The sequence below is a fragment of the Ochotona princeps genome, chromosome 2 (assembly GCF_030435755.1).
Source record: "Ochotona princeps isolate mOchPri1 chromosome 2, mOchPri1.hap1, whole genome shotgun sequence".
Taxonomy (NCBI): domain Eukaryota; kingdom Metazoa; phylum Chordata; class Mammalia; order Lagomorpha; family Ochotonidae; genus Ochotona; species Ochotona princeps.
In genome coordinates, this window is record NC_080833.1 from 88,048,788 (window position 1) to 88,074,810 (window position 26,023).

At 38.9% G+C, this 26,023-nt stretch overlaps 1 protein-coding gene across 2 annotated transcripts in view; it reads left to right on the plus strand.

Moving 5' to 3' along the window:
- The first annotated feature begins 7,203 nt into the window (after positions 1-7,203).
- Positions 7,204-26,023, plus strand: part of RNPC3 (RNA binding region (RNP1, RRM) containing 3) — a 28,003-nt gene continuing 9,183 nt past the window's right edge. For both annotated transcript variants that reach the window (XM_004582000.2, XM_058659719.1), the window contains exons 1-12: positions 7,204-7,473; positions 8,696-8,743; positions 9,382-9,500; positions 12,050-12,133; positions 12,816-12,927; positions 13,626-13,694; positions 14,680-14,822; positions 17,721-17,846; positions 19,884-20,035; positions 20,948-21,109; positions 22,303-22,397; positions 22,485-22,543. In XM_004582000.2, coding sequence (XP_004582057.2) covers positions 7,285-7,473; positions 8,696-8,743; positions 9,382-9,500; positions 12,050-12,133; positions 12,816-12,927; positions 13,626-13,694; positions 14,680-14,822; positions 17,721-17,846; positions 19,884-20,035; positions 20,948-21,109; positions 22,303-22,397; positions 22,485-22,543 — 1,358 coding nt within the window. In that variant the 5' untranslated portion in view covers positions 7,204-7,284. The remainder of the gene's footprint in view (positions 7,474-8,695; positions 8,744-9,381; positions 9,501-12,049; positions 12,134-12,815; positions 12,928-13,625; positions 13,695-14,679; positions 14,823-17,720; positions 17,847-19,883; positions 20,036-20,947; positions 21,110-22,302; positions 22,398-22,484; positions 22,544-26,023) is intronic.

A 26,023-nucleotide genomic window follows, 5' to 3' on the forward strand; every position in this document is an offset into this window, starting at 1 on the left:
GGAGCGGACTGACTTCTAGGTGGACAGGAGAGTAAGAAAAAAGTTTACAGATTACGCCTGGGAAGGGTTTATAGGACAGGAACCTTAGATATTGCAAGTGCAATGAGAAATAAATTAAAGATTTCAAAGAGGGGAGTAAAAGTAAAATGACGCTGAGTGTGAGCAGAAAGGAGAATCAGAGGCTATTTTAACACTTTCGGAAAAGGAAAATAATGAAGACAATTATGAAATCTAATAGTCAATCACACCAGATTTACAAATAACTGTAACAGAAAGGAAGCTACACATATGAGACAAAACAAATACAGGATATCAAGTGGACAAACACAGATGAGAGTGTACTCTGCAAAATCTATGCATAGATAATAAAGAATGAGGATGAATTGCAATTACATACAATGGATTTATTTAAAAATTAACGACAAGGAGCTAAAGGAAGCAAAGGAGAGATCTAACAAAGCATACTTGAAGTTCTACAAATTTAACCTTGTTTTCTATGTATTTTTAATCAGATCTAGTAAAATCAATGCTCTAGGCAATTGGGTACATATAGATGCCCCTATTTCTACAAAACAGTTTCCAAAAGTATAATTGCTCACTCATGGGTGAATGTTTGGCCTAGGGGTTAAGATAACGTTTGGGAGGCCTGCATTTCACATCACAGTGCTCAGGTTCAAGCCCCTGCTTTGCTGTGATTTCACCTAATCAGGTAATGCACTCCCGGGGAGGCAACAGGTGATGCCTTGAGAAGTTGGGTATCTACCACCTGTGTGGAGAACGCTGGATTTAATCCAGGCATCAAAGACTTACTGGACTGAGGAACAGAAAGCCAGCTGGGAGCTGATGGTATGTTTTGGAAACCACAAAGAGATGCTAAGGGAGAGTGAGGAAAATAATCAAACCAAAACCAAACAGCAAAATCAGCTGCTCCTGTGTGAGATGACAGGAAACTGACACAGAAAGATGAACCCAAGAAAAACACTGTAAGATCACAAACCTCTACCAACAGAACTAGAGAGAATCTGAATGAAAAAGAAATCAGGAATTACTGAAACAAGATACAGCATCCACTAGCTTTCCCTCTTCCTGCTCCCCAATTAGACAACTGAGGCTCAAAACGAAGCTGAACTCACAATTGTCAAACTCCGCGCTAAGGAACAACAGGCACCCAGCCACCTCACACAGACAGGTATGGAATACTTTCAAAATTTGAGGATATCAAAGCAATATCCATTGTGTGTCAGACATTCCATGGCTTATCCAGCTGTTTCTTTTGTTTGTTTGTTTGTTTGTTTTTTGAACATTCTTTTTTTTTTTTTTTTAGATTCATTTTATTTTCATTACAAAGTCAGATATACTGAGAGGAGGAGAGATAGAGAGGAAGTGGAGCTGCCGGGATTAGAACCAGCAGCCACATGGGATCAAGGCGAGGACCTTAGCCACTAGGCCATGCTGCCAAGCCCTTATCCAGCTGTTTCTCAACTTCTGCATTCAGTCCAATTAAATCTCCTGTTCTGTTTTCACAAAACTAGATTTTGGATAGCTACAATCATAAATAAGAAGTAGCCGGTTTAGGGAAACAAGATGGCACACAGGTTATGCTATGAAAAAACTGCTGATACCATGTAGCATCATGAATTCAAGCTAATCTGGGAACTTACGGAATAGAGAACAGAAAAACAAAAGAGCTTCTCAGACCATGCTCACTGCCTTCAAACACAGCAAAGAAGAAAACACGCTAGATGGTCTTCCCTTGCACACCAAGACTGATGTTTCACATGGACTTTAGGCTGAGAGCGGCCAGAAAACAAAATCTTCCTGATACACTGACAGAGCAAGGAGAAGGCTGATTTAGTTGAGTACAAGTAGAAGCAATTTAGTGACAGAAAGTACGACTCTGCTATTCTATTACCCCATTCACTTGTGATATTTACATTACGATAGGGACCATTAAATCCCATGTTTCAACTCTTAATCATAGGAAGCAGTACGAAATATAAAGTAGATCCTTTCATGCATTGATTGACATTCCAGAATGTATAAATTAGGTTGAAAAATCTTACTAAACACAACAAATGTGAGGGCCTGCTGGCTCTGCCTCACTGATCCTTCGGTCCAGTTCTGCTGGTCTGGTTGACTAGGTAGGAATGCTCTTTCTCCTTCACTGTTCTAAGGTCAAGGTTCTATCAGCAGCTAGTGTTACCCTGTTAAAAGAACCGAAGAAGTCTGTAAAGCACAGTGTGGGCTTTTTTAAAAAAAATTTGTTTCTTCTGTTTTTCATTTTGTTTTTTTTAAATTTATTTATTTATTATTTGAAGGCAGACTTACGCAGAAAGAAGGAGAAACTGGGGAAGAGAAATCTTTCATCCTCCTGTTTATTCTCCAAAATAGCCACAAGGGCCAGAGCTGGCCCAATGCACAGACGGGCCCAATGCAGAGCTGGCCCATTGCAGAGCTGGGGGCCTACAGTTTCTTCTGGATCTCCCACATGGATTCAGGGGCCCAAGGACTAGCAAGAGCCATCCTCTAATGCTTTCCCAGGCTTTAATTAGAGCTAGATCAGATCAGCCAAGGGGACAATCAACATGGCAGTATAAGGTAAGGACACGTTTAAACAGATAAAGAAATATTAGCCAGTGTGAAGGAGAAAGGGCACATTCCAGGAAACAGGAGAGGATAGAACAACAGCAGAGGGGTAACTGGAGACTGACAGACACAGGAAAGCAGCAGACACAACAGTGTGGTGTTGCAGTGACTAGTACCCCAGCGGCATTCAGCAAACAGTGATCTGAACTCCACCTGCAGTCAGAACTCCACCAGCAATAAGGTGGGAAGGGATGTTTACCAGGAGCTACATAGGTGATCCCAGACAAAGAACTGGTTGTCCTGCTAGTCTGTTTGATTTGACCAGGCACAGAGACAAAACAGCAGGTCCCAGACGGGAAGTGAGGGAACAGGGTGGATTTCATAGCCAAGTCCGTCCCCTAGAGCCGTATTGTGCGCCATTCTGCATAAGGAGGCAAGGGCTATGGGGCAGGACTGTGCATGCACTGAGCTGGGAGGGAACTCATTTCTGGCTCAGTGAACTGCAACAACGTGGCATTCTACAGGTTCCACCCAAGATAGGTCCAAGAAGCCCTCAGACCTGACAGTCAACAGATCAAGATCTCTGGTAGTGGCACACCATTTTGTACAGTGTGGCAAAGAATTTAAGAATCCAGGGACAACAGTGAGCTGCACATGCACTGAGCTTGGCGAGAACTCACTCAGCTCGGTGCATTGCACTGGTTCCAAAGGAAAATAATAACAACTATGGCATTGTATGGGACAAAATAAATCAGTGTGTCCCTCAGACCTAACAACCGACAGGTTCTGGCAAGATCAGCACCAACAACAACCTAGCTATATAGGACACACCTGGTGTCTCCCTAATCCTGGGACCTACACCAACAAGAAGCGGAAGAAAAGCAGTACAGGTAACAGTGCACCCTCAGCACGGGATCACAGAGGTGGAGACTGGTGAGACAGGAGCTGAGGCTATGGAAACCATGCTGGAAATCTAACGTAAGAACCCAGATTTAGAACTCACTGGAGGGAATAGCACAAGTGACTGCAAACAAAGAGCCGTGTACCAACTGCAATAAGTAAAATCAAACTGTAGACCTGTGGGTGACAGAGATTAGAAACCTGCCCAAGGAGAAGAATCTGCTAACCAGAGTACAATGACCAAGAGCAAAAGAAGAGACAGAGGCACAACTGAAGACTACCCTGTAGAAGAGCAAAAACCTTTGCCAACCTCAGAGTTCACTAAGGAAGACATTGAGAAAATGGGGGATACAGAATTCAAAACACTTGTTGTAAAACTTCTTATCAACAATGAGAAGCAGGTAAAGCAGACATTTCAGGAATTCAAGGAATATGTGACATGAAATGAAAGCTGATATATCAGAAATGAAGAACACAGTGGAGCAAATTAAAAGTACAGTGGAGAGTCACCAAAATAGAACGAAACAAGCAGAAGAAAGAATCTCAGAATTGGAAGATATTTCCTCTCACCAGGGAGAAACACACAAAAAAGCTGGAAGCAGAGCCAGATCAGGCTAAATAAAAGTATCCAAGAATTGAAAGACAGTATTAAAAGGCCAAATATAACAGTTATGGAAATCCCAGAAGCTGCAGGAAGAGAAGCTCGGTTTAAAAATGTATTTAATGAAATAACAAGGGAAAAGTTCTGTAATCTAGAGAAAGAATTGGGAAACAACATCCAGGAGAGGCACGGAACTCCCAACTGGGGTGACCAAAAGTGATCTTCACCAAGAACACATGATCATCAAGCTCTCTTCAATTGAACATAAGGAAAACATCCTTAAATGTGCACATGAAAAAAAATTAACTACTTATAAAGAAATGCCTATTAAACTCACAGGAGACCTCTCACAGGAAAGTCTACAGGACAGAAGAGAATGGAGAGACACATTCCAGATTCTAAAAGAAAACATACCCAGCAAAACTTTCCTTTGTCTTTGAAAATGAAATAGTTATTCCACAGTCAAGAAAAGTTGAAAGATTATGCCTCTTCCAAACTTGCCCTACAAATGATACTGAAAGATGTGCTCTTGACAGAGAAAATCAACAGCGCTCACCAAAACCAAAGGCAAATAGCAAGAGAAGACTATGTGAATGAACAACCCACTGCTAAAATGACAGGACCAAATTACCACCCATTCATTTAACCCTGAATGTAAATGGTTTAAACTTATCAATCAAACGTCATAGACTAGTAGACTGGATTTAAAAACAAAACCCATCTACTTTTTGCCTACAGGAGACATATATCACCAGCAAAGATGAGCAGAAACTGTATCTCATGGATTGATTTTTATTGTTAGTTTAACCTCTTCAAAACACTTCCTTCTTATTAAATTCTTCAATGACTCATAGATCATACAGAAGCATCATTTTCTTCAAGAATGTTCTTGATTTTCTTTTTCATTTCTCCAGTGGCACTTTGGTCATTCAGTAGCACGTTATTTAACTTCATGGCATTGTTAATCTCTTTTTTTCTTCCTGTTGATTATGATTTGTGGCTTTTCATTTAAGGGGATGTGTAGTAACTGTGTAATGGAGACTATCATATCCAGATGTGCAGATATAATGCAATATGCATCTCTACTTCCAGACAAAGATGGACTCCCAATAAAACTGTTTACTATATCTTGACAATAGGATGTTGGACTCTCTGCCATTGTCCATGCCCCAATGATGGACATACGATTGTGCATGAAGAACTATTCTATAGTAATGATACAGGGTAACGCAGTGAGGGGGAGGGAATTGAGTAGGGGATAAGAGAAATCCCACAATCTATGGAACTGTATCATAAAATAATAATAATAAAGAGAATTAGAATTTAAAAAATCAGCTAAGACTCGAAACAGCCTCCATATAGGATGCCAGCGCTGCCAGACCCTTGAGGCTGGTGTTTAAAGATGCTTTTGCCTCCTGATCCTACTTTTTTTTTTTCAAACATTTACTTTCCAAAAATGACTCACTTACATTATTCAGTGTCTCTTTAGCACTAGAATACCAGCATCAAGACGGCAGGACTCTTCCTCCATTCTTCAATTTCTCAAAAGCAGCAAGCCCCACAAATCTATAGCAGGCTCCCTTCTATTTGTACCGTTACCAGTTGGATAGAAACACTATAGGTGGATGCCTTAAGTATTCAGCGTTGACCTGTCCCCAAATACCACACCTACCTAGCATCCTGTGTTCCTTGCCGCCTACTCCTCCCACAATCCCAACCCAATTATCCTCTCACTGTCTATGCTCAATGAATGACAGTCACCACTTCCCTGGTGGAGTCAGGGGCTCAAGCCAAAACTTCAGACCATACCTTCGATTTCTTTTCTTTCAGTTACTAGAATGTATCTCAAGATTTTATGTCTAATTTTCCTGAACAACTGCAAGCTCTCTGTCCCCTCCCCAAGCTTGCACAGAGCAGTCCCACCTCCTGCTTCTGCTGTATTTTTTATATTATCACACCCAAATCTGATCATGTCTTCATCTTCCCCAAATACACACCTACTAAAAAGTCACTGTTGCAAATTTCTCTAGATAATCAAGGATCCAAATATTCAAGGTTCAGCTATTGTGTCTCTATACACTCAATTTGCTTTCCTTGCCAACCAATACTCCATGAGAAGAGACTTTTGATGTACTATTGATTCGTCTCACATTTATCCAAGTAGCAAATAAGAAAACAGAACAGGGACTTGGGGTGAAGAAATGATCTCTGACCTTAAGGATCTGGGTCCCACTCTATTCAGAATCCAGGCAGCTTAGTGGTCCAAAGCACACACCCCAAGTCAGAATACCAGGAGTCAAGTCATAGTTTTTCCACTGTTTGGATAGCTTCAACTGAAAAAAAAAAGAGTAACTTCAGCAAGTACAAATAGGTTGTTTATAAATATAAGGATACTTTCAAAAATTCATGGAAAAGGAAATTAAAAGATATTTATTTTGATGTAAACTTTTTTTTAAACTTCACAAACAGGCATCTATGTAATGTGCGTGTAAATTAAACAGATTATGCATCACAGTTGTCTTCTTCCTGGCTGCCACTTCTGTGAGCTTAAGTGGTCACTTGAGAAAAACACTGCCAACTCGCGTGAAAGGCCGTGCGTGCAGCCAACTTTCATAACCTCACAGGCACGACCGACGCCCGCGCTCGGCGAGCTCCTCCTAGGCCGGGTTCCGCTCCCTCAGGACACGGGGCGTCCTCGGAAGCGAGTGCTCCCGTCCGGCGCTCCCGTCCCCCTCTGGGCCGCGCCCGTTTTAATCACCTCAGCCATCTGCCTGCGCTTTAACTCACTTCATGACCTTCACTGGCCGCGCCTCCCTCTTCACTGAGAGGATTTCCGGACAGACGCCCCCCACCGGCGGTGGCGTAAGTCTCGCGAGACATAGTATTTCTCGCGGGTTTTCCTTCTTAACCAGAGGCCTTAGCGCGAAGCGGAAAAACAGTCAGCCGCGGCAGCTTGGGCGATTCCGGGGTTCGGGTGTGAGGCTCTCTCTTTTGGGGTGTGAGGCGCCGTGCTTCGGGTCCGAGGCTCCGTGCTTCGGGTCCGAGGCTCCGTCCTTCGGGGTCTAAGGCGCCCTCCTCCAGGGTCCGAGGCGCCCTCCTCCGGGGTCCGAGGCGCCCTCCTCCGGGGTCCGAGGTGTCCTCCTTCGGGGTCCGAGGCTCCGTCCTTCGGCGTGTCGGTCGCCGCTGCTCCGAGGGACATGGCGGCCCCCGAGCAGCCGCTGCCCCTGTCGAGAGGATGCCTGAGCTCCGCGCTGTCCCCGCCGCGAGGCGACCGGACTCTGCTGGTGAGGCACCTGCCTGCAGAACTGACCTCCGAGGAGAAGGAGGACCTGCTCAAGTACTTCGGGGCGCAGTCGGTGCGTGTGCTGTCGGACAAGGGGCGCCTGGTGAGTGTGCCTTCGTCCCTGGCCGGCGCGGGGTCACCGCGGAGGGCAGGCGCTGGTGAGCGGGCAGCGGGGACAGTGGAGATGGGTGCCAGGCGCAGCCTTAGCCTGCTAGATTCCGACTTCTTCCCAAAACCCCAGAAATGAAAATAGCTTTGGTGTAGTTCCCCCTTGGACCCTATTCTCCGAATCGTACAACTCTTCTGAATTTGGAATACGTAGGGTGATCTTAGGAATGTGTAGCGAAGGATGTCTTTAGAATTCCAGCTTCGTTTAGAAACCATTGTTAAACACTGAGCACAGTAGAGGGGAATCAATAGTCATTTCGGTAAAATACATAACGGTATTTCTGCTCAATTGTCGACCAGCTGCCTTTTCACCAAGGGGAAAAGGCATCCAGACGAGAACTTTCAGGAAAACTATTTCAGCATCGTTGAAACATTTCCTAGCCTTGAACTTATACAGGTAATTTCACACTTGAGAATGTCTTAAGCGATTTTCTTTTAATTAAAGTAGTAAGAGCAGTATTAAGTTTCTGCACAGTGCCTTTAAATTCTCCCCAGGTGATGCTAATGTGTAACCAGGAAGGAGAAGTGTGGTACATCAGAACAAAGACTAGTTTTGCTCGGCGCATGTATTATAGATTTTAGCAAGTACAAGTAAAAGTATCTGGTTCAGCATAAGCACACTTAATCAGTTTGTGTCATCAGAAAACTGAGAATATGCAATGTGGTTAAAACAACATTTGATTATTACAAGAAACAGTAGCTTGAATTTTGACTGCATGGTGTTGAAATTACATCAAATTTATATTTAAATATGAACTTCTGTCATTGGGACTTGATAAGGGTAAATCAGACACACACAAAATCTTGAGAATAATTTCCCTGTTGAACATTTTTAAACCTTGAGTCCCATATTGTTTGGGTAAGAGTTTTTTAGATGGTTTAAGAGTGATATATGAGTGTTCTGGAGATTTTTAAATTTCCTATGTCTCACAATTTGTAAAAATAAGATATTCACAGGAGGTGTTTACATGTTTATATGTATATCTGTCATCTCAAATCCTACCCAAGACATTTAAAACCACAGGCCTGAAATTAATTATCAGTTACATTTACCGTCATCATTGATGGGTTAGGTAAATCATGTAATGCAGTATCTAATATCTTCATGAGGGCCTGAAATCATATTGGAAGTAATTTGTAGTTTAACTCTGTTTCAGAAACACACAGCTTTTGCTACTTTCCCTAATGAAAAAGCAGCCATAAAGGTATGATTTTCTTTCTTTATTACTAAAGTTATCAACAATTTTCTGTTACCTGATCTTGGTACAAAAATGGGGAGTGATGTGAAGCTTTTAGTTATTTAGATCATTCAATAGGATTTGTGTTCTGAGTTTGCCCTACAGGCAGTAGTTTATCATTTGACAGATCTTGCCCAAAATTTACTTAGTGGTGCCTATGAATAGCAAAGCAGACTAAAATTAGTTGCATATGTGATTAAAAATAGCCTGTTCTAAACACATAAGAGAAGCTACCCCTGTGACTGTTGGAAAGCTAACGAGTTAAGCATTAGAATGAATATACTACCTCAGGAGTTGGGGGTCATGTGGAGGTTTCTTTTGTTAAGTTTATGAATTTAAAATGAGATCAAAGAGTGAATTTAGAGTTTCCTGGCCGCTGTTGGCTTCCTGGGTGTAAGCAGAGTTGGTAGAGTTGACTTTGCCAGGGTCACGTTTTGCTCCCTTAAAAGCAGCAGTCCCTAAGAGAATAATAAAAGCCTGAACGCTGGAGATTACAAGTATATAACAACAGATGAAATGTTTGATAGCATTCACTAAAAAAATTGTTTTTGTATATGATCTTTACATGTTCAACACAATTCTTATTTTTTTTCTTGTAACTAAAGGCACTGACAAGACTTCATCAGCTGAAGCTTTTAGGTCATACTTTAGTTGTGGAATTTGCAAAAGAACAAGATCGAGTTCACTCTCCATGTCCCACCTTAGGCACGGATAAAAAGAAAAGGTATGTGGATGCCCAGGCTTCTGCAACATGTACACTAAATCAGTTGTGGATTTACAGGATTATTTTTAGACAAGTAAGTAAATCACTCAAAGGAAAATCATGTATTTCTCTGTTAAACCTACTAACAGCATAAAACTGTTATTTTTACTTCTGAGTATATATTAGGAACTGCAGTGTTTAGGTAGCATTAGGAATAATGAGTTTTAAGTTGGTGACAGGTATGCAAATTTTGGTGGAGGAAAGTAACCACAAATTATGATCTGTTACCTGAAATGTGTGAAACTAGGAGTGTTTAGATTTTTTATGTGATTTTTCCAGATTGGGATATTTGTGAAACCTAATAGAGCTATTTTGGGAATGGAACCCAAGTCTATAAACAAAATAGATTCTTTTTTTAAATATGCTTCATGCATGTAAGCCGGAGGTTATTCTGTAATATTTCCATTGCATTTTTTCCCTATGATTGATTGATTTATATTGAAAGGCAAATTTAGAGAGAGGAGAGAAAAGAAAGGTCTTCTCTTCGCTGCTTCACTCCCCAAGTGTCTGCAGTGGCAGGAGCTGAGCCCATTCAAAGTCAGGAACCAGGTCTCCCACGCGGGTGCAGGGTCCCAAGGCTTTGGGCCGTCCTTGACTGCTTTTCCAGGCCACAAGCAGGGAGCTGGATGGGAAATGGAGCTGCCGGGATTAGAACCGGTGCCCATATGGGATCCTGGGGAGTACAAGGCAAGGACCTTAACCACCAGGCCACCACGCCAGGCCCCCATCACTTGCATTTTTAAAATTGTATTGGAGGACAGACAGAATTGTGCATGCCACTTAAGTAAAGCAGAAATGGAGCTAGGTCTTTGGTGTGCTGGTTTATATTCTCCTACTTCCTGCACTACCTGTGCCTGGATCAGACCAAAGCCAGGAGCTCAGAACTGAGTCTTGCTCTCCCTTGCTAGTGGCAGAGTTCTTAAAAACTTGAAGATTGTGCAGTAATTGGGACGATGATATAAAGCAGAGCCAGAATTTGAACCCAGTCACTCCAATATGGCTAGTAGCATTATCTTAACCACGTGCATTAACCATAAACATTGTCTTAATGTGTGCCCACCCCATGCATTTGCATTGTGACTGCAGCCTGTGATGAGTCAGGTGTGGAATTTCCTGCTTGTGACATCATTGCTGTCCTCAGAAAGTATCTCAGAGCATTTCTGATTTCCAGGTTAGAGATTTTCAACCAATAGCATAAAATCCTTACCTTAGTAAAGGTAAAAAAAATAGTTATGACTTTCGAAATGAAACACTGTATTTTATTTCCAGAATTGACCTGTTATGGTTATACAGCCTTTCTAAATTTGCTTTACACCTGTAGTTTTGAAAATGTGGTCCCTATGGGGCCAGCATTGTGGTGCAGTCGGTTTGGCCGCGCCCTGTGTGTGATGCTGGTAGTCCATATGGATGCTGGTTGGTGGTTGCTGGGCTTTGCATCCAGCTCTCTGCTAATGGCTTAGGAAAGCAGCTGAAAATGGCCCACATATTTAGGCCCCTGTATCAATATGGGAGACCAGGAGGAAGCTCCTGGCTACTGGCTTCAGACTAGCCCAGCTCTGGCCATTGCTGCCGTTTAGGGAGTAAACTAGTGGATGAAAGATCAGTCTCCATCTCTCCCCACCTCTGTCTCCCTTCTCTTCTCTGGAACGGTCTTTCGAAAAAAGAAACTTTTAAGTAAATTTTTCAGAGAATTTGATTGCAATACAAAGTCTTAGCTTTACTGCAGACTTACTGAATTAGCAACTTAAGCAGGTAAGCGGAAGAAGGTCAAGGTGCCAGAAATCTGTTTGATTTTCAACCAGCCCTATAAGTGCATATCAAAGAAATGGAGTGCTACTTTTTTTTTTTTTTTTAAGATTTATTTATTGGAAAGGAAGATATACAGAGAGGAAAGACAAAGAGGAAGATCTTCTGTCCGATGGTTCACTCCCAAAATGGCCTCAATGGCTGGAGCTGAACCAGTCTGAAACCAGGAACTTCCTCCAGGTCTCACACGGGTACAGGGTCCCAAGGCTTTGGGCCGTCCTCAACTGCCTTCCCAGACCACAGGCAGGGAGCTGGATGGGAAGCAGGGCTACTGGAATTAGAGATCAGGCATGTTCAGGGTGGTATGGCTGTAGACGACAACGGCTGCTGGAATTAGAACAGGTACTCATATGGGATACCAGTGCGTGTTCAAGGCGAGGACTTAAGCCGCTGTGCTATCGCGCTGGACCCAGCATGCTACTTCTTATATCATGTAAATTTCTGTTTTATTTTTAGTTTATGAATTATACCATCTTTAAGAACTTACTCTGAAGTTTAAATGAAAATGTGGAGTCGCTGATAAAGTAGAATGGATTCTGTGAAAATTATACTCTATCCCCTTTCGTTGGTGTTTAAGAAATGTTTGAAAGGACTCTTTTCATGGACCTGTTTTCATAATGCTATGTTTGAAAAGATGATTTGTTTTTTTGTGTGCAATTTTTCATTTTTTTCTAAAAATAAGACTGCCCATGATTATGTTGTAGATCTGATGACACTGTGGAAGAAGAGAAAGAAAAGAAAGAAGTTGATTGCGTAACGATAGAGAATGGAATTGCGCCAAACCATGGGTTAGAATTTCTTGTTTTAATCTTTTGGTTTTGTGGTTCTGATAATTTATTTAAATAAGGACATTTTAATACGTATTACGTATTTGATTTTTTCGTTTTAATTTGAAATACAAAGAGAGGGAGATGGATGTAAAAATTCATCTGCTGATTCACTCCCCAAATACGTTCAACAGCTAGGGTGGGGCCAGGATGAAGCCAGGGGCCAAGAACGCCGTGTGTGCCTCTGTATGGTGGCAGGGACCTAAGTGCTGGAGTCGTCATTAGGTAGGGCTGTTCAAGCTGCGCTTTAGCAAGAAGCTAGAATTGGGAGCAGCCAGGACTCAAATCTAGACACTCAGATATGGGATGTGGGCATCCGCATCCCAAGGCATCTCTTAACTACCAGATGCATGCTCTTCATATATATTTTAAATTTTTTGAATAAAGTTTTTGAGCTGAGTCTAGCATTGAACAGAGGAAGCATCTGTTAACATGTTTAGAGGTGTAAGTAATAAAAATGCTTTATTTTTCTGTAATGAAATCAGAGGCAAGATTCCTTCTGAATGTACCTGTTTGGATCTTTTAGAAACATGGTAAATCTAAGCATGCTGTATCATTTGAGTAATTTTGTATGTTATCAGGTTACTTAAAATGAATATTTATATGTTGTTATTGAATTTGCCCAACATTTAATTTTTTTAAGGCTGACATTTCCTCTGAATTCATGCCTCAAGTATATGTACCCACCACCTTCAAGCACAATCCTAGCAAATATAGTAAATGCTTTGGCAAGTGTGCCTAAATTCTATGTACAGGTAAATGAAACTTCTTTTCCTAAAAGTATGTGTTTGTGTATACGAGGCGCCTTATTGTTTATCTTGATTCCCATCTGTAATATTTTTAATTAAAGTAATTCAATACAGATAATGATAAAACTATTTTAAAAGTGAAAAGGTAAATGTACTACTTTGAAGTAATGATTTTTTATAAACTGTAGTATGAATCAATCAATACTAGAAAATAAGCCTGTTTGGAAATGTGATTTCTGATAGGCCTGTGTTGCTTTAGGGTACATGGAGAGTTCTTTAAAGCAAAAGGTACAGTGAACTCTCCAGCAAATGCTTAAGAATTTTAAAGATGATAATACACTTCTTTGAAGTGTACAGTATGAATGATCATCATTTTCTTCCTTGTATTCCCTAGTGTTTCACATTCACAATAAGCAGAAAAAATGGATATTAAAGCATTTCTGTGGGTGTTACTTTGTAAGAATACTTCATTCTTATTAATGGTACTGTTTTATCTACAGAATGAAAAAACATTTGGGGCTATCAGGGCTAGTCTTCTGACATCTGCCAGTGTCTTACCTTGTTCTTGTATTAGAACGACACGATGCTGCTGCTTTTGAACTAAGATATTTGGTAATACTATTTCAGAAGTTTTTAATGTGAAATATAAGGTATGAGTTGAATCATTAATACTATGTTATTTTTAAATGCTTTACCACTTAAAGGTACTTCATCTTATGAATAAAATGAATTTGCCCACACCTTTTGGACCAGTTACTGCACGACCTCCTATGGTAAGAAAGTTCTTAGAACTTGTTTAGTACACAAAATTTCTTGCTTAAGTGAGATTATTTAGCTTTGAAAGTGTACAAATGTGCAAACTTGTGATGCGTACTGAATAGAAACAGGAAGTCATGTGGTGATAGCGGAGCTGAGGACCGAGTGTCAAGGAAGGGTAGAAAAACTGCTTTGATGGTTAATAAGAGCATCATTCTTTCAGTGTTTAATTCTTTGACCCAAAACACTTGACTGAGTTACCTAAAAGGTTTTTTTCACAATAGCTTTATTATAGATATTCACTTACAAATGACAAAAAGATGACTAATATTTTTATTAGAAGTTTTGTGCAAAGCTGTCAAGTGATTTATATAGTTGACTGTGTCCTTGAAATTATTTAGTGGTAATAATCTGGATAATTATTAATACAAAATAATTTTGAATGTTAACATAAAAATAGGAAAAGATTGCTTCAGAGCTGGTTAATTTTCTCTTGTTCAAGCTTCCAACTTGCTCAGTACTTGGGGCAGGGCTATTAAGATTATGCTAGCTGCTCTGAAAAAAAACCAAAACAAAATATTAATTGTCTTGTAATACAATAGAAGTTCATTTTTGGTTAGCTCATTTCTAAAATAAGGCAAAGGAATGTTCTCCCCTACTGGGCTACTCATAAAACTTCAGTTTTCTTTCCCATACTTTTCCACATTGGTGAGATTTCTATAATTACAGAAATTAGGAGTATATTTAGGACTTTGGCTAAAACTCAGTGGTATGATGAAATATAGCTGCAGAAAATGCTTGCAAGTTCAGGTCAGCTTGATGCTAAGGAAGAAGAAACAAGATTTTTGATCAGCTAGTGATCTGCCATGGTAACTGCTCCCTGATTTTTTACTGAATGTATCACATGAAATAATGGAAAAAAAGTCATGTATTTTTATGGAAATTGTGTGTTCTATAAACGTCATAGATCGCCATGGTGTTTTGTTTTGTGCTTTTAATTAGTATGAAGACTATATGCCATTGCATGCTCCTCTTCCACCCATGTCTCCTCACCCACCTGAGGAACCTCCTTTGCCAAACGACAATGAGGAATTATCTAATGACGAATCAGAATATGAAAGCAGCGATGATGAGGATCGACAGAGGTTTGTGAAGTGAAATATTTGTTCAGATTCTAAGGAACAGATGGGATTTTTCTTGGTAGGAGACACTCAATTCGTTTCATAAAGTTATTAGAATCTGTCCCCAGCCTATCCCTCTGCTAACCCCTGAAGCATATACAGTAACTATAAAGTAAATGCCAAGACCAAAGGGCAATTTTTGGATTATGATTTAATTTTTTAGATTGATTGTTGTTATAAAGTGTGGTTAAACCTCATTATTTGTGAATTTATTTGTAATTCTCACATCTGTAATTGACTGTATTACTCAACCATCTTTGTGGGAATAAGCATAAACATTATGGTGAAAAAGTTGCTTCTTAGATAAGGATGCTTCAACTCTCATATACTATACTAATATCCTTGCCATGTTATTTCACAGTTTTGGATTTTTTTGTTGATGATGACTTTGCTGTTTAAAAAGGCACCCAAACAGAGTCTGAAGTTCTGTGTATTATTTCCAGATCAAGGTTTGCTTACAAAGAAAATAAGCTTAGCTAATACTCCTTTTGGGCCACAGTTGTAATGATATTGACTGAACTATGATTTCAGTGTTTCAAACAGGCAATATAATGAGGTGTTCTTCAACGTAAACACTCAAAAAACAAGGTCCTGTGTTTCGTTCAGTTGACAGGTAATTAGGGTCTTGAAGAAATCTTTCTCTGAGAGGCCAGAATTGTGGGTGAGGCCATCTTCTGTGAGAATCACATCCAGTGGGGTGACAATTAGGGTCCTAGCTGCTGCATTTTACCCTGGAGAAGTTGGCAGAGATGGTACAGGTGTTTGGGCCCCTGCCACCCTCATGGTAGACCTAAAGGAGGCTTCTGGCTCCTGATGTTAGTTGGCCTGACCCAGCCCTAGCCATGGTGACTAGCTGGGGAGTGAACCAGCTGGACTCTCCCTCTCACTGGGTCACTCTGGAGTTTTAATCAAAACGAAATAAAATCAGAATTTCCGCTCAGGATTATGGTTCATTATTCATTAATTTGTTGTGTGTGGAGACCTTATAAACTACCTCAAGTATGAAGCACGAATTATGTTCGTATTTCGACAATTGATTCCTCTGTGCTTCATTTCAGAACAGTTTCTGTAACAAAGCCATTTATAATGACTACTGCAGATAAATCAGGCTTTTTATTCTTGACCATTTATATTTAAAGATTCTGATGAGTATTCTGTTAATGATGTCTGGGTGCATATTCTACAACCAAACTTGGAATTGCTAAACATTTTCTGTATGGATCCACAGAGCAAATGTATGTGGTTTGTGAACCATATGCCATAGGCAGCACATAATAGTTAATGTGGCTGTGTTGTAGCAAAATTTTGTTTACAGAAATAGACCATCTAATATGTAAAGGAGTAAGCAGTGGAATTTTAGAATACTTATGAGCAAAAAAGTCAAATTTGGAAAAAAAAAGATTGACATGAATCAAACTCAAAGAATGTTACAAAACAGCAGTGATTTGAGTATGACTGTTGGGAAAAAGTTAAAAATCAAATGTAGGTGAGACTGAAATTATGAACAAAAAAAAGTGAATGGAGTATCTGTTTGAATAGCAGCTTTTAGGGGTGCTGGCAGTTGCAATTGCAACTGTTTTCCCAGACCACAAGCAGGGAGCTGGATGGGAAGTGGGGCAGCCTGGCGAGTGCAAGGCGAGAACTTTAGCCACTAGGCTGGGCCCCAAATAAAATTATCTTAACAATTACTTAGGTTTTCAGTGTATATCCCTTCTCAGGGTTTAAAAAATTAAGCACAATTCAGTATTTTGTTGTGTGTGTTATCTGTTTCATTTGCTTTCAGGTTTCACAGATGTTGCCCTGCAAAATAAGTTATCACTGTTCATTTTTGAACTCCTGAGCTATAGAAACATAAAAATAGCTAAGCAAGAACTACATAAGAATTTCCCTGTACATGTGACGCTGTGGTGCAGCTATTCCAGCAACCTCCTACAGTACTGACATCCTGTGTGATTTCTGGTTTGAATCCTGGGTGCTCCACTTCTTGCTTCACCTCCATGCTGTTGCACCTGGGAAAGCAGTGTCAGATGTTCTAGTACTTGGGCCGCTGCCACCCAGGTGATAGAACCAGATAGTTGGACTCCTAGCTTCTGTTTGGTCCAGCCTTGGCCATTTGTCCATTTGTGGGGTGGAACAGCAGATGGAAGGTTTTCTCTGTGTGTTTCTATCTCTGTGGCTCCCTCCCTCTCTTTCTGTAGCACAGTCTTTCAAATAAACAAATCTTAAAAATGCCAAACAAGAATGACTACGTTTTCAGTGTTCATAATCTTACTAGCGGAAAAGTTCATAAACTACCAGTTAACTACTTTCTATTATTTTTTGTTTTTGTGTTTTGTTTTAGCCGTGTCAGAGTGTAGTATTTGAAAACTTTGTTCTTAATTAGTTTTAAGGCACCTTGTTTATATATGGATCCTTTTAGAGCAATTATGTTCAAAATACTTTTGAATGAAACATGTTAGTCCATTCTGTCTTTGGTAGCTAGAATTTGAATCAACAATTTTACCGTTTTATGAGATATTTGGAATGTCTTAATAGATTTTTGAAGTTATTAACTAAGTGCTTGGCATGAGGTGCAGCAATTTTATGTAATTAATGAAGCTTATAGTGAAATAACTTAACGATTGTTTAAAATTAAGTGAGTGCCTTCTAAGTACGATGAAAGCTGGGTAAGGCAATTTTGAGTCAAGTTATTGTGAAATTAATTCTTTTCTTGATAATTTGGAAGTTATACTAATTCCATATAAGTATGTTCCATATAAATTATATTATAGACCACAATCAGATTGAAACTTGGCAAAAACAATTGTAAGTAAATATGCTTCTAGATAAGGGACTGCTATTTACTTCTCTTCTCCAACATAGAATGAGCAAACTAATGGAACTAGCCAATCTTCAGCCCAAAAGACCAAGAACCATAAAGCAGCGTCATGTGAGAAAAAAACAAAAAATAAAGGATATGCTGAGTGCACCTTCATCTGCTTCGCACAGGTAATTTTGTTCAGAATTATTATGAGGGTTATCTGTATATTCTTTGTTGAATTTAATTCACATCATTTTTTAGTCCAGATTTTTTTTTCATATTAGTCTTATTTGATTCACCATTGGATTCTTATTTCCCAGTTCTGTAGGTTTTCATAATTCTCTTAACATTTCTCTAATTTATGATATTGTTTACTGCAAATCTTAAAATGTTTCTTGTTTAACTTACTCTCCCTTCATTTTACCCACTATCTTCCTATCTCTTTATTTCCTTCTTTTGTCCCTGTTTCTCCCTCCACCCCTTCACTTTCTCACTTTTTTAAATCTCATAGGTGTCATTTATTTTTCAATTTGTTTTATTTTCCATGATACAGTTTTGTAGGTGTAGGGGCTTCCCCTTCTACGTCTCCTTCTTCCCTTCCCTGTTCTCTGCCTCCCCTTCCCTGCTGTTTTCTCCCATTTTATTACAGTAATGTAGTGCTTTAGCAACAGTCACAAGTCCAACATTCTGCTATTTGTGTCATGACATTGTACTTATAGGCAGTGGATTTCATATACTTACCTGGGTCATCTTATGTTTATAAGCATATATCACTATTAACCTTATTCATTTTTATAGTTTTACTTGTTTTCATTGGTGATTAACATAACTATTCCTAGTTTTAATCTAGAAACATAAATTTCTCATCTCCAAATTCCTACCTACATATTTAGGATGTCTCTTAGGCACTTAAAGTATTATCTAAGGACAAAATGATTTGCTTTCCATTCACTGTGGTTTTCTGCATTTAAAGTTTTGATAATAGCATCACCAGTTATTCATTTATATGAAATAATGTAGTTCCTTGTAATTTTATTACCTGAAATCAAACATTTTTCACTTAAAAATACCAGCTAAAAATTGACAAATTTTAACGTGGATATATCCATGTCTCACCAGAATGCTTTCAAATATGTATTAAATGTTTCTGGAGATTCTCTGCTGTATACGGTGTGTGCTATGAGCCATACTTCCAAAGATTCATGCTGCCTTTTCTAGCAGTGAGTTGGTAGTCTTTGTTTAGGCATTTACGGGTGATTATTTTGTTAGCAGTTATGCCACATGTCATAGGAAAAGATAGGAATTGAGACCTGAAGGATTGTGAAAAATTCCATAACCAGTTGAGGCTCTGGAAAGCTTAAAGGAAACACTTGAACTTGACCATGAAAGATGAGAACCAAAAATTAAAGCGTATAGGATATCTTATATGAATAGAAAATAAAAAAGATTTCTAGAGATAATAAGGGTAAAGGTAGAAGAATGGGAGGAGACAACCTTAAATTTTAAACTAGAGAAGTTGCGTTTATTGAAAAAGTGTGTGAAATGGTATTAACACACACAAAAATTTCTTTTAGATTGTTATTTTATAACAATAGAAAATGAGAACATTTGTGCCGTAGGTCAGGCCATATTTATGCCAGAATGTTAAGTATTAGTTGTTCTACTGTTTCTTAGGCATTTTATTATGAACCAAAAGGTACAATTGAAATGATATACATTATATGTTCTTTTTGAAATATACTGCCTGTTAATTGTGATATCCTCCAGTTTCCTTACTCAAAACCACTGGGTCTCAGCCCCCTTGCTTACCTGCAAGTATGGTGGTTTTTTCCGTGGAAGTCTCCCAGATGTCATTCCTCACCTGCAACGTACTCCCTTGGAGGTCTGCCTTTTCTCCTATCCCTTACCCTCCCCTGAGCAATCTACTATGTGGTGGCCCAATTACTTGGGTCTTTGGTGTGGAAAGCCCCGATGGAGTTCTTAGCTGATTACCTGATTACCTGACAGATGGTTAATACCTGTCTCTTTCTGTCTGCCTCGCCTCTACTGCCCCACCTCATCACTCTGCTTTTTGTATTAAGAGTTGTTGAATTACTAAGTGCTGTGCCTATAGTGCAGTGAATGTTTTACCACTGTTATCTTAAGTTAGATGTAAATTTGAAATAACATTTTATTGGAAATTTTATTTGCAATTGCAAGCTAAAGTTGTAATTGTCTTTAAATAGCAATTTACATCCAGTGCTGTTACCCTCAGATGTGTTTGACCAACCACAACCTGTAGGTAACAGGAAAATTGAATTCCATATATCTACTGACATACCAGCAGCATTTAAGAAAGATTCAGAGAAGGAAGAAAATTATGAAGAAAAAAGTTGTGGTAAGAACATTTGAATTATTTTATTTGCTGAAATTAGTTTTTCTGTGTTAAAAGTGAAGTTTTGTGTGTATCTGTCAACTTGAATTCTTGTAGCTCCTCTTGAGAACATGTAAGAATGTCTGGTCCTAGCATTTTTATGTAACTAAAACTGATGCTAAATAACAGTATTTTACTGCTTGCCTAATGCTGCTAATGACCTTTAGGGTGAAATCTGGGTTTGTTTTGCTCATGTTTACACTTTGTAACACCAGGTTTCAGTGTCATCCAGCCTAGCCGTTAAGGCCTTTTGGAGAGATGAAGTGTTTAGCTCTTCTGCTTCCTCTCTTTCTCTTTTTTTCTTTGTAACTTTCATAAATAAATAAATAAGCCTTTTTAAAAAAAATCATGAATACGTCCTGGTCAGTATTGTAATGACTTGTTAAACGTATTATGGTAGCAGGTTCTGAGCAACTTAGACCTGGTCTCTCTGTGTTTTTAAATAGTTCATGTAATACTTATCAATTGGTCATGTCCTACTGATATTTTTTTTCCCTTCTTTGTAACTATTAGGCAAAAGTAATTGGAATATATATTTTGTGCAAATGTCTGACACCTCAAAATACACAGGAACTGAACCCTGCATTCTCTACCCCCACTTTGCAGGCCTTCTGAGTAACACTGCAAATCAGCCACTTCACCATTTAGCTTCAGTCTGTCCCTGTTCTTCTAGTAAAGTGCCTAGGTTTTATAGTAGTGGTAGAAACCACAAAATACTTACTGTTTTGACTTCTTTACTTTACTTACTGTTATATGACATTGAGAAACTAATTTTAGAACTAACAGCTTACTAAATAAAAACAATGGGAAAGGCAACCTGAAAATGGTTTTGAAAGGAGGGAATTGTAATGACTTATGCTAATGTTGGTTTTTTAGATGTACCTGCTGCTGAAGTTGATGCAGCCAACGTAGGATTTGGAAAAATCTTCCCAAAGCCTAGTTTGAACATCACGGAGGAAACTAAAGACGACTCTGATGAAATGCCATCAGAATGTATTTCTAGAAAGGAGTTGGAAAAAGGCAGAATTTCTAGAGAAGGTAATACCATTACATAAACTACATATTCTATTTTACATTCCTTTGACTCTGTAGAATCAGATCTATTTGTAATCATATACTTTAGTGTAAAACTTCAAAACAGTTTTCTTATTAACGCTTATCTGATTTTACTCAAATGTCATAGAGGGGCAATTTCCCTCCTGTATACTATTTCCATTCTATTTTTGAAAAAAAAATTTTTTTTATTCCTTAGACTTAAGAATGGCATTAAGTACAGTTCATATATCCTATAAGTCAACAAATAGTTAATGAACCATCAGAATACTATGGGATACATATATATAGTGATTATAAGGAAAATTGATCATTAGAAATCCATATTTCAGAATTTTATACCCTGATACAATTTTTTACTGCTGAAGAATTTTAGTTTTTTAGTAAATCTTGAGAAAATGTTTGAGGTTTCTGATTGATGAGTAACAATTTCTCCATAGAACCAGCAAATAAGACTCCAACTAGAATTTTTTCACATTGATTTCTAGTGGGTAAAGATAGTTTACTGACAGCAGACAAATAGCTGGAAACAGATCCAGATTCCACTGGGTTTGAAGCACCTGATTATTGGATTGGAGGACCATGTTTTTACATTTGTCTATGAGATGGCTTGTGGTTTGTCAGATTCACTTAAGGATATTCAAATGTTAACACCTTTTTTTAAACAAAGGAATTTATAATTTTTTTAAGATTTATTTATTTGTATTTGAAAGGCAGTTTTACAGAAAGGGATCTTCCATCTGCTGGCTCACTCCCCAGATGGCTATAATGGCCCAAACTGAGTTCTTCCAGAGCTAGGAGCCAGAAGCTTCTGTTTGGTCTCCCACTTGAGAACAGGAGCCTGAGCAATTAGGACATTCCCACTGCTCTCCAAGGCCCTAACCACAGAGCCTGATCAGAAGTGGAGTAGCTGGGACAGGAGTTGTCGTCTGTTTGGGATGCTGGCACAACAGATAGAGGATTAATATGCATCGCCACCATGCTAACCCCACAAAATAACTTTTCAAAAGTCTTAAAAGTAGGTATTTAATTGAGCGGGTTTTTTCAAGCATTAAATACTTAATGCATATTTGATACCTCTTAATATAGCTGTTAATTTCTATAATTTTAACATTTGCATAGTTTTTCAAACTTTTGTTTTAGAAACCCCTAATTTTATTATCCTTGTTTTGTTTAAGAAATGGAAGCACTTTCAGTTTTCAGAAGTTATGAACCTGGTGAACCAAATTGTAGAATTTATGTAAAGAATTTAGCTAAACATGTTCAAGAAAAGGTAAGTTTAACTTTATAAACTGATTTTTATTATTTAATATTTTTATTGCATGGCTTTCTTATTTGTCTATTCGTCTTGAAATTCTAGGACCTTAAATTTATTTTTGGAAGATATGTTGACTTTTCATCAGAAGCACAACGAATCATGTAAGTTACAATCTTAATTCAAATTATGTTTTTATGTGTTACAAATTTTTTTTTTTTTTAATTATTTATTATTTAACTTCAGTAATTACATTGTATTATGTGACACAGTTACATAGATACTTGGGTTCTCCCCACCCCTCCCCAAACCCTCCCACCATGGTGGATTCCTCCACCTTATTGCATAACCACAGCTCAAGTTCAGTTGAGATTTCCCCATTGCAAGCGTATACCAAACATAGAGTCCAGCATCTTATTGTCCCGTCAAGTTCAACGGTTTCTTAGGTATACCCTCTCTGGTCTGATGACAGAGCCAGCAGAGTATCATCCCAGTCAATTGAAAGCTCCAACATACCATCAGCAAAAATTTACATCATTATGGAATTAATTGACATAGTAATGAGTAACCAATATGTTAAAAGTAAATGCGGGTTCCCAGCCACCTTCTGTGACCACCTCACCTATACTTCAATTTTAGTTTATACACAACATATAACATTCAAAACATAACATGTTATACATAACATCATATCATCTTAAATTAAGGCAAACATGTGGTATTTAACCTTTTGGGATTGGCTCATTTCCCTTAGCATTATGGTTTCCAGTTTGGCCCATTTGGCCACAAAGAACTGCATTTTGTTTTTTTTAATAGCTGAGTAGTATTCCATGGAGTAGATGAACCATAGCTTTCTTATCCAATCCTCTTTTGATGGGCATTTTGGTTGTTTCCATGTTTTTGCAATTACTGATTGTGCTGCTATGAACATAGGAGTACATGTTGGTTTCTCATAGAACAAGTGTTCTGGATATATTCCTAGGAGTGCTATTGCTGGATCATACGGTATGTTGAATTTGAGTTGTTTGAATATTCTCCATACTGATTTCCATAGAGGCTGTACCAGCCTGCAGCCCCACCAGCAGTGGAGTAGGGTTCCCTTTTCCCCGCAACCTCGCCAACAAGTGTCGTTGGTGCTTTTATTCATGTGGGCCAGTCTTACTGGCGTTAGGTGGTACCTCATTGATGTTTTAATTTGGATTTCCCTTATTGCCAGGGAACTTGAGCATTTTTTCATATGTTTATTTGCCATTTGGGTTTGTTCCTTTGTGAAGTGTCTGCCCATTTCCCGTGCCCATTTCTTGAGTGGCTTGTTTGTTTTGACATTTTGGTTGTTTTGTAGCTCTTTGTATATTCTGGATATTAGCCCTCTATCACCTATGTCGTGTGCGAAGATCTTCTCCCATTCTGTGGGTTGCCTTTTTACTTTGTTGATTGTTTCTCTAGCTGTACAGAAGCTTCTTAGTTTGATGAGGTCCCAATTGTTTATTTTGGTCTTGATTTCTACTGCATCTGGAGTCTTTTTTAGGAAGTGAGGGCCTACCCCTAAGTGTTCCAGTGTGTTTCCAACATTTTCTTCCAAAAGTTTGAAGGTTTCTGGATGTAGGTTTAGATCTGTTATCCATTTAGATCTGATCTTAGTGTATGGTGAGAGATGTGGATCTATTTTTTTGTTTCTGCAGGCTATCAACCAGTTGTCCCAGCAGCATTTATTGAACAGACCTTCCCATTTGCCTGGGTTGTCGTTTGTCTTTTTGTCAAAGATTATTTGGCTGTATCTGTGTGGGTTTCCTTCTGGCGTTTCTATTCTGCTCCATTGATCTTCCTCTCTATCTTTGTGCCAGTACCACGCTGTTTTGATAACCACTGCCCTATAGTATGTCCAGAGGTCCGGAACTGTGATTCCCCCTGCTAACTTCCTGTTCTTCAGGATAGTTCTAGCTATCCGTGGTTTTTTGTGCTTCCAGATGAACCTTTGGATCATTGTTTCCAGTTCCATGAAGAATATTTTGGGCAATTTGATTGGGATTGCGTTGAATGTATATATTGCTTTTGGCAGTATAGACATTTTAATGATATTGATTTTACCTATCCAGGAGCATGGGATATTACTCCATCTTTTGAGGTCTTGTTCAATTTCTTTTTTAAGCAGATTGTAGTTTTCTTCAAATAAGTCTTCTACATTTTTGGTTAGATTTATTCCCAGATATTTCATACTTTTCTCTGTTATTTTGAATGGTATCTTGCTGGTTAAGTCTTTTTCCATCTTGGGGCTGTTGGCATACACTATGGCTGTTGATTTTTGTTCATTAATTTTGTACCCTGCCACTCTACCAAACTCTCGTACAAGTTCTAGCAGTCTCTGTATTGAGTCTCTTGGCTCTTCTACATAAAGAATCATATCATCTGCGTATAGTGAGAGCTTGACTTCTTCGTTTCCCATTTGGATTCCTCTGATTTCTTTTTCTTGTCTTATGGCCTCAGCGAGTACCTCTAGGACTATGTTGAATAGTAGTGGAGAAAGTGGACATCCCTGTCTTGTTCCAGATCTCAGTGGGAAGGGTTCCAGCTTTTCTCCATTCAGTATGATGCTGGCGTTGGGTTTTTCATATATTGCTTTAATTATGTTGTGGATTTTTCCATCTATGCCTACCTTGGTTAGGGTTTTTAGTAGGAAGTGATGTTGGATTTTGTCGAAAGCTTTTTCCGCATCTATTGATACTATCATGTGATTCTTGTTTTTCAGTTTTTGGATGTGGTGTATCACATTTATAGATTTTCGAATGTTGAACCATCCCTGCATTCCAGGGATGAATCCTACTTGATCTGGATGAATGATCTGTCTGATGTGTTTTTGAATTCTGTTGGCTAGGATTTTGTTGAGAATCTTAGCATCAATGTTCATCAAAGAGATAGGTCTGTAGTTTTCCTTCTCTGTTAGTTCTCTGTCTGGTTTTGGGATTAAGGTAATGTTGGCTTCATAGAATGAGTTTGGAAGGGTTGCCTCTTTTTCTATTGTTTTGAAGAGTTTGTAGAGGATTGGGGTCAGCTCTGTTCGGAATGTTTTGTAGAATTCTGGAGTGAAGCCGTCTGGGCCTGGGCTTTTCCTTGTTGGGAGGTCTTTAATCACTGATTCAATCTCTACTTCAGTTATGGGTTTGTTCAGGTCGTTTGTTGCCTCTGGGCTAAGTTTTGGCAAGTGGTAGAAGTCTAAGAACTTTTCCATTTCTTGGTGATCTTCTGATTTGTTGGAGTACAGTGCTTTGTAGTAATTTCTGATTATGGCCTTAATGGATGCGGTGTCTGTTGTTATGTTGCCTTTTTCATCTTTGATGCTGTTAATTCTTGCCTTCTCTTGTTTTTTCTTTGTCAGTCGGGCCAGTGGAGTGTCTATCTTGTTTATCTTCTCAAAAAACCAGCTTTTTGATTCATTGATTTTGTGTATGGTTTTTTTTATTTCTATCTGGTTGATTTCCTCCCTTGTTTTGATGATTTCTTGTTTCCTATTGTGTGTGGGGCTCTTCTGCTGTTGTTTTTCCAGTTCCTGGAGGTGTGTGTTTAGTTCCTGTATTTGGCGCCTCTCTTGGGCCTTGACATGAGCTCCAATTGCGATGAGTTTACCCCGTAGCACTGCTTTGGCAGTG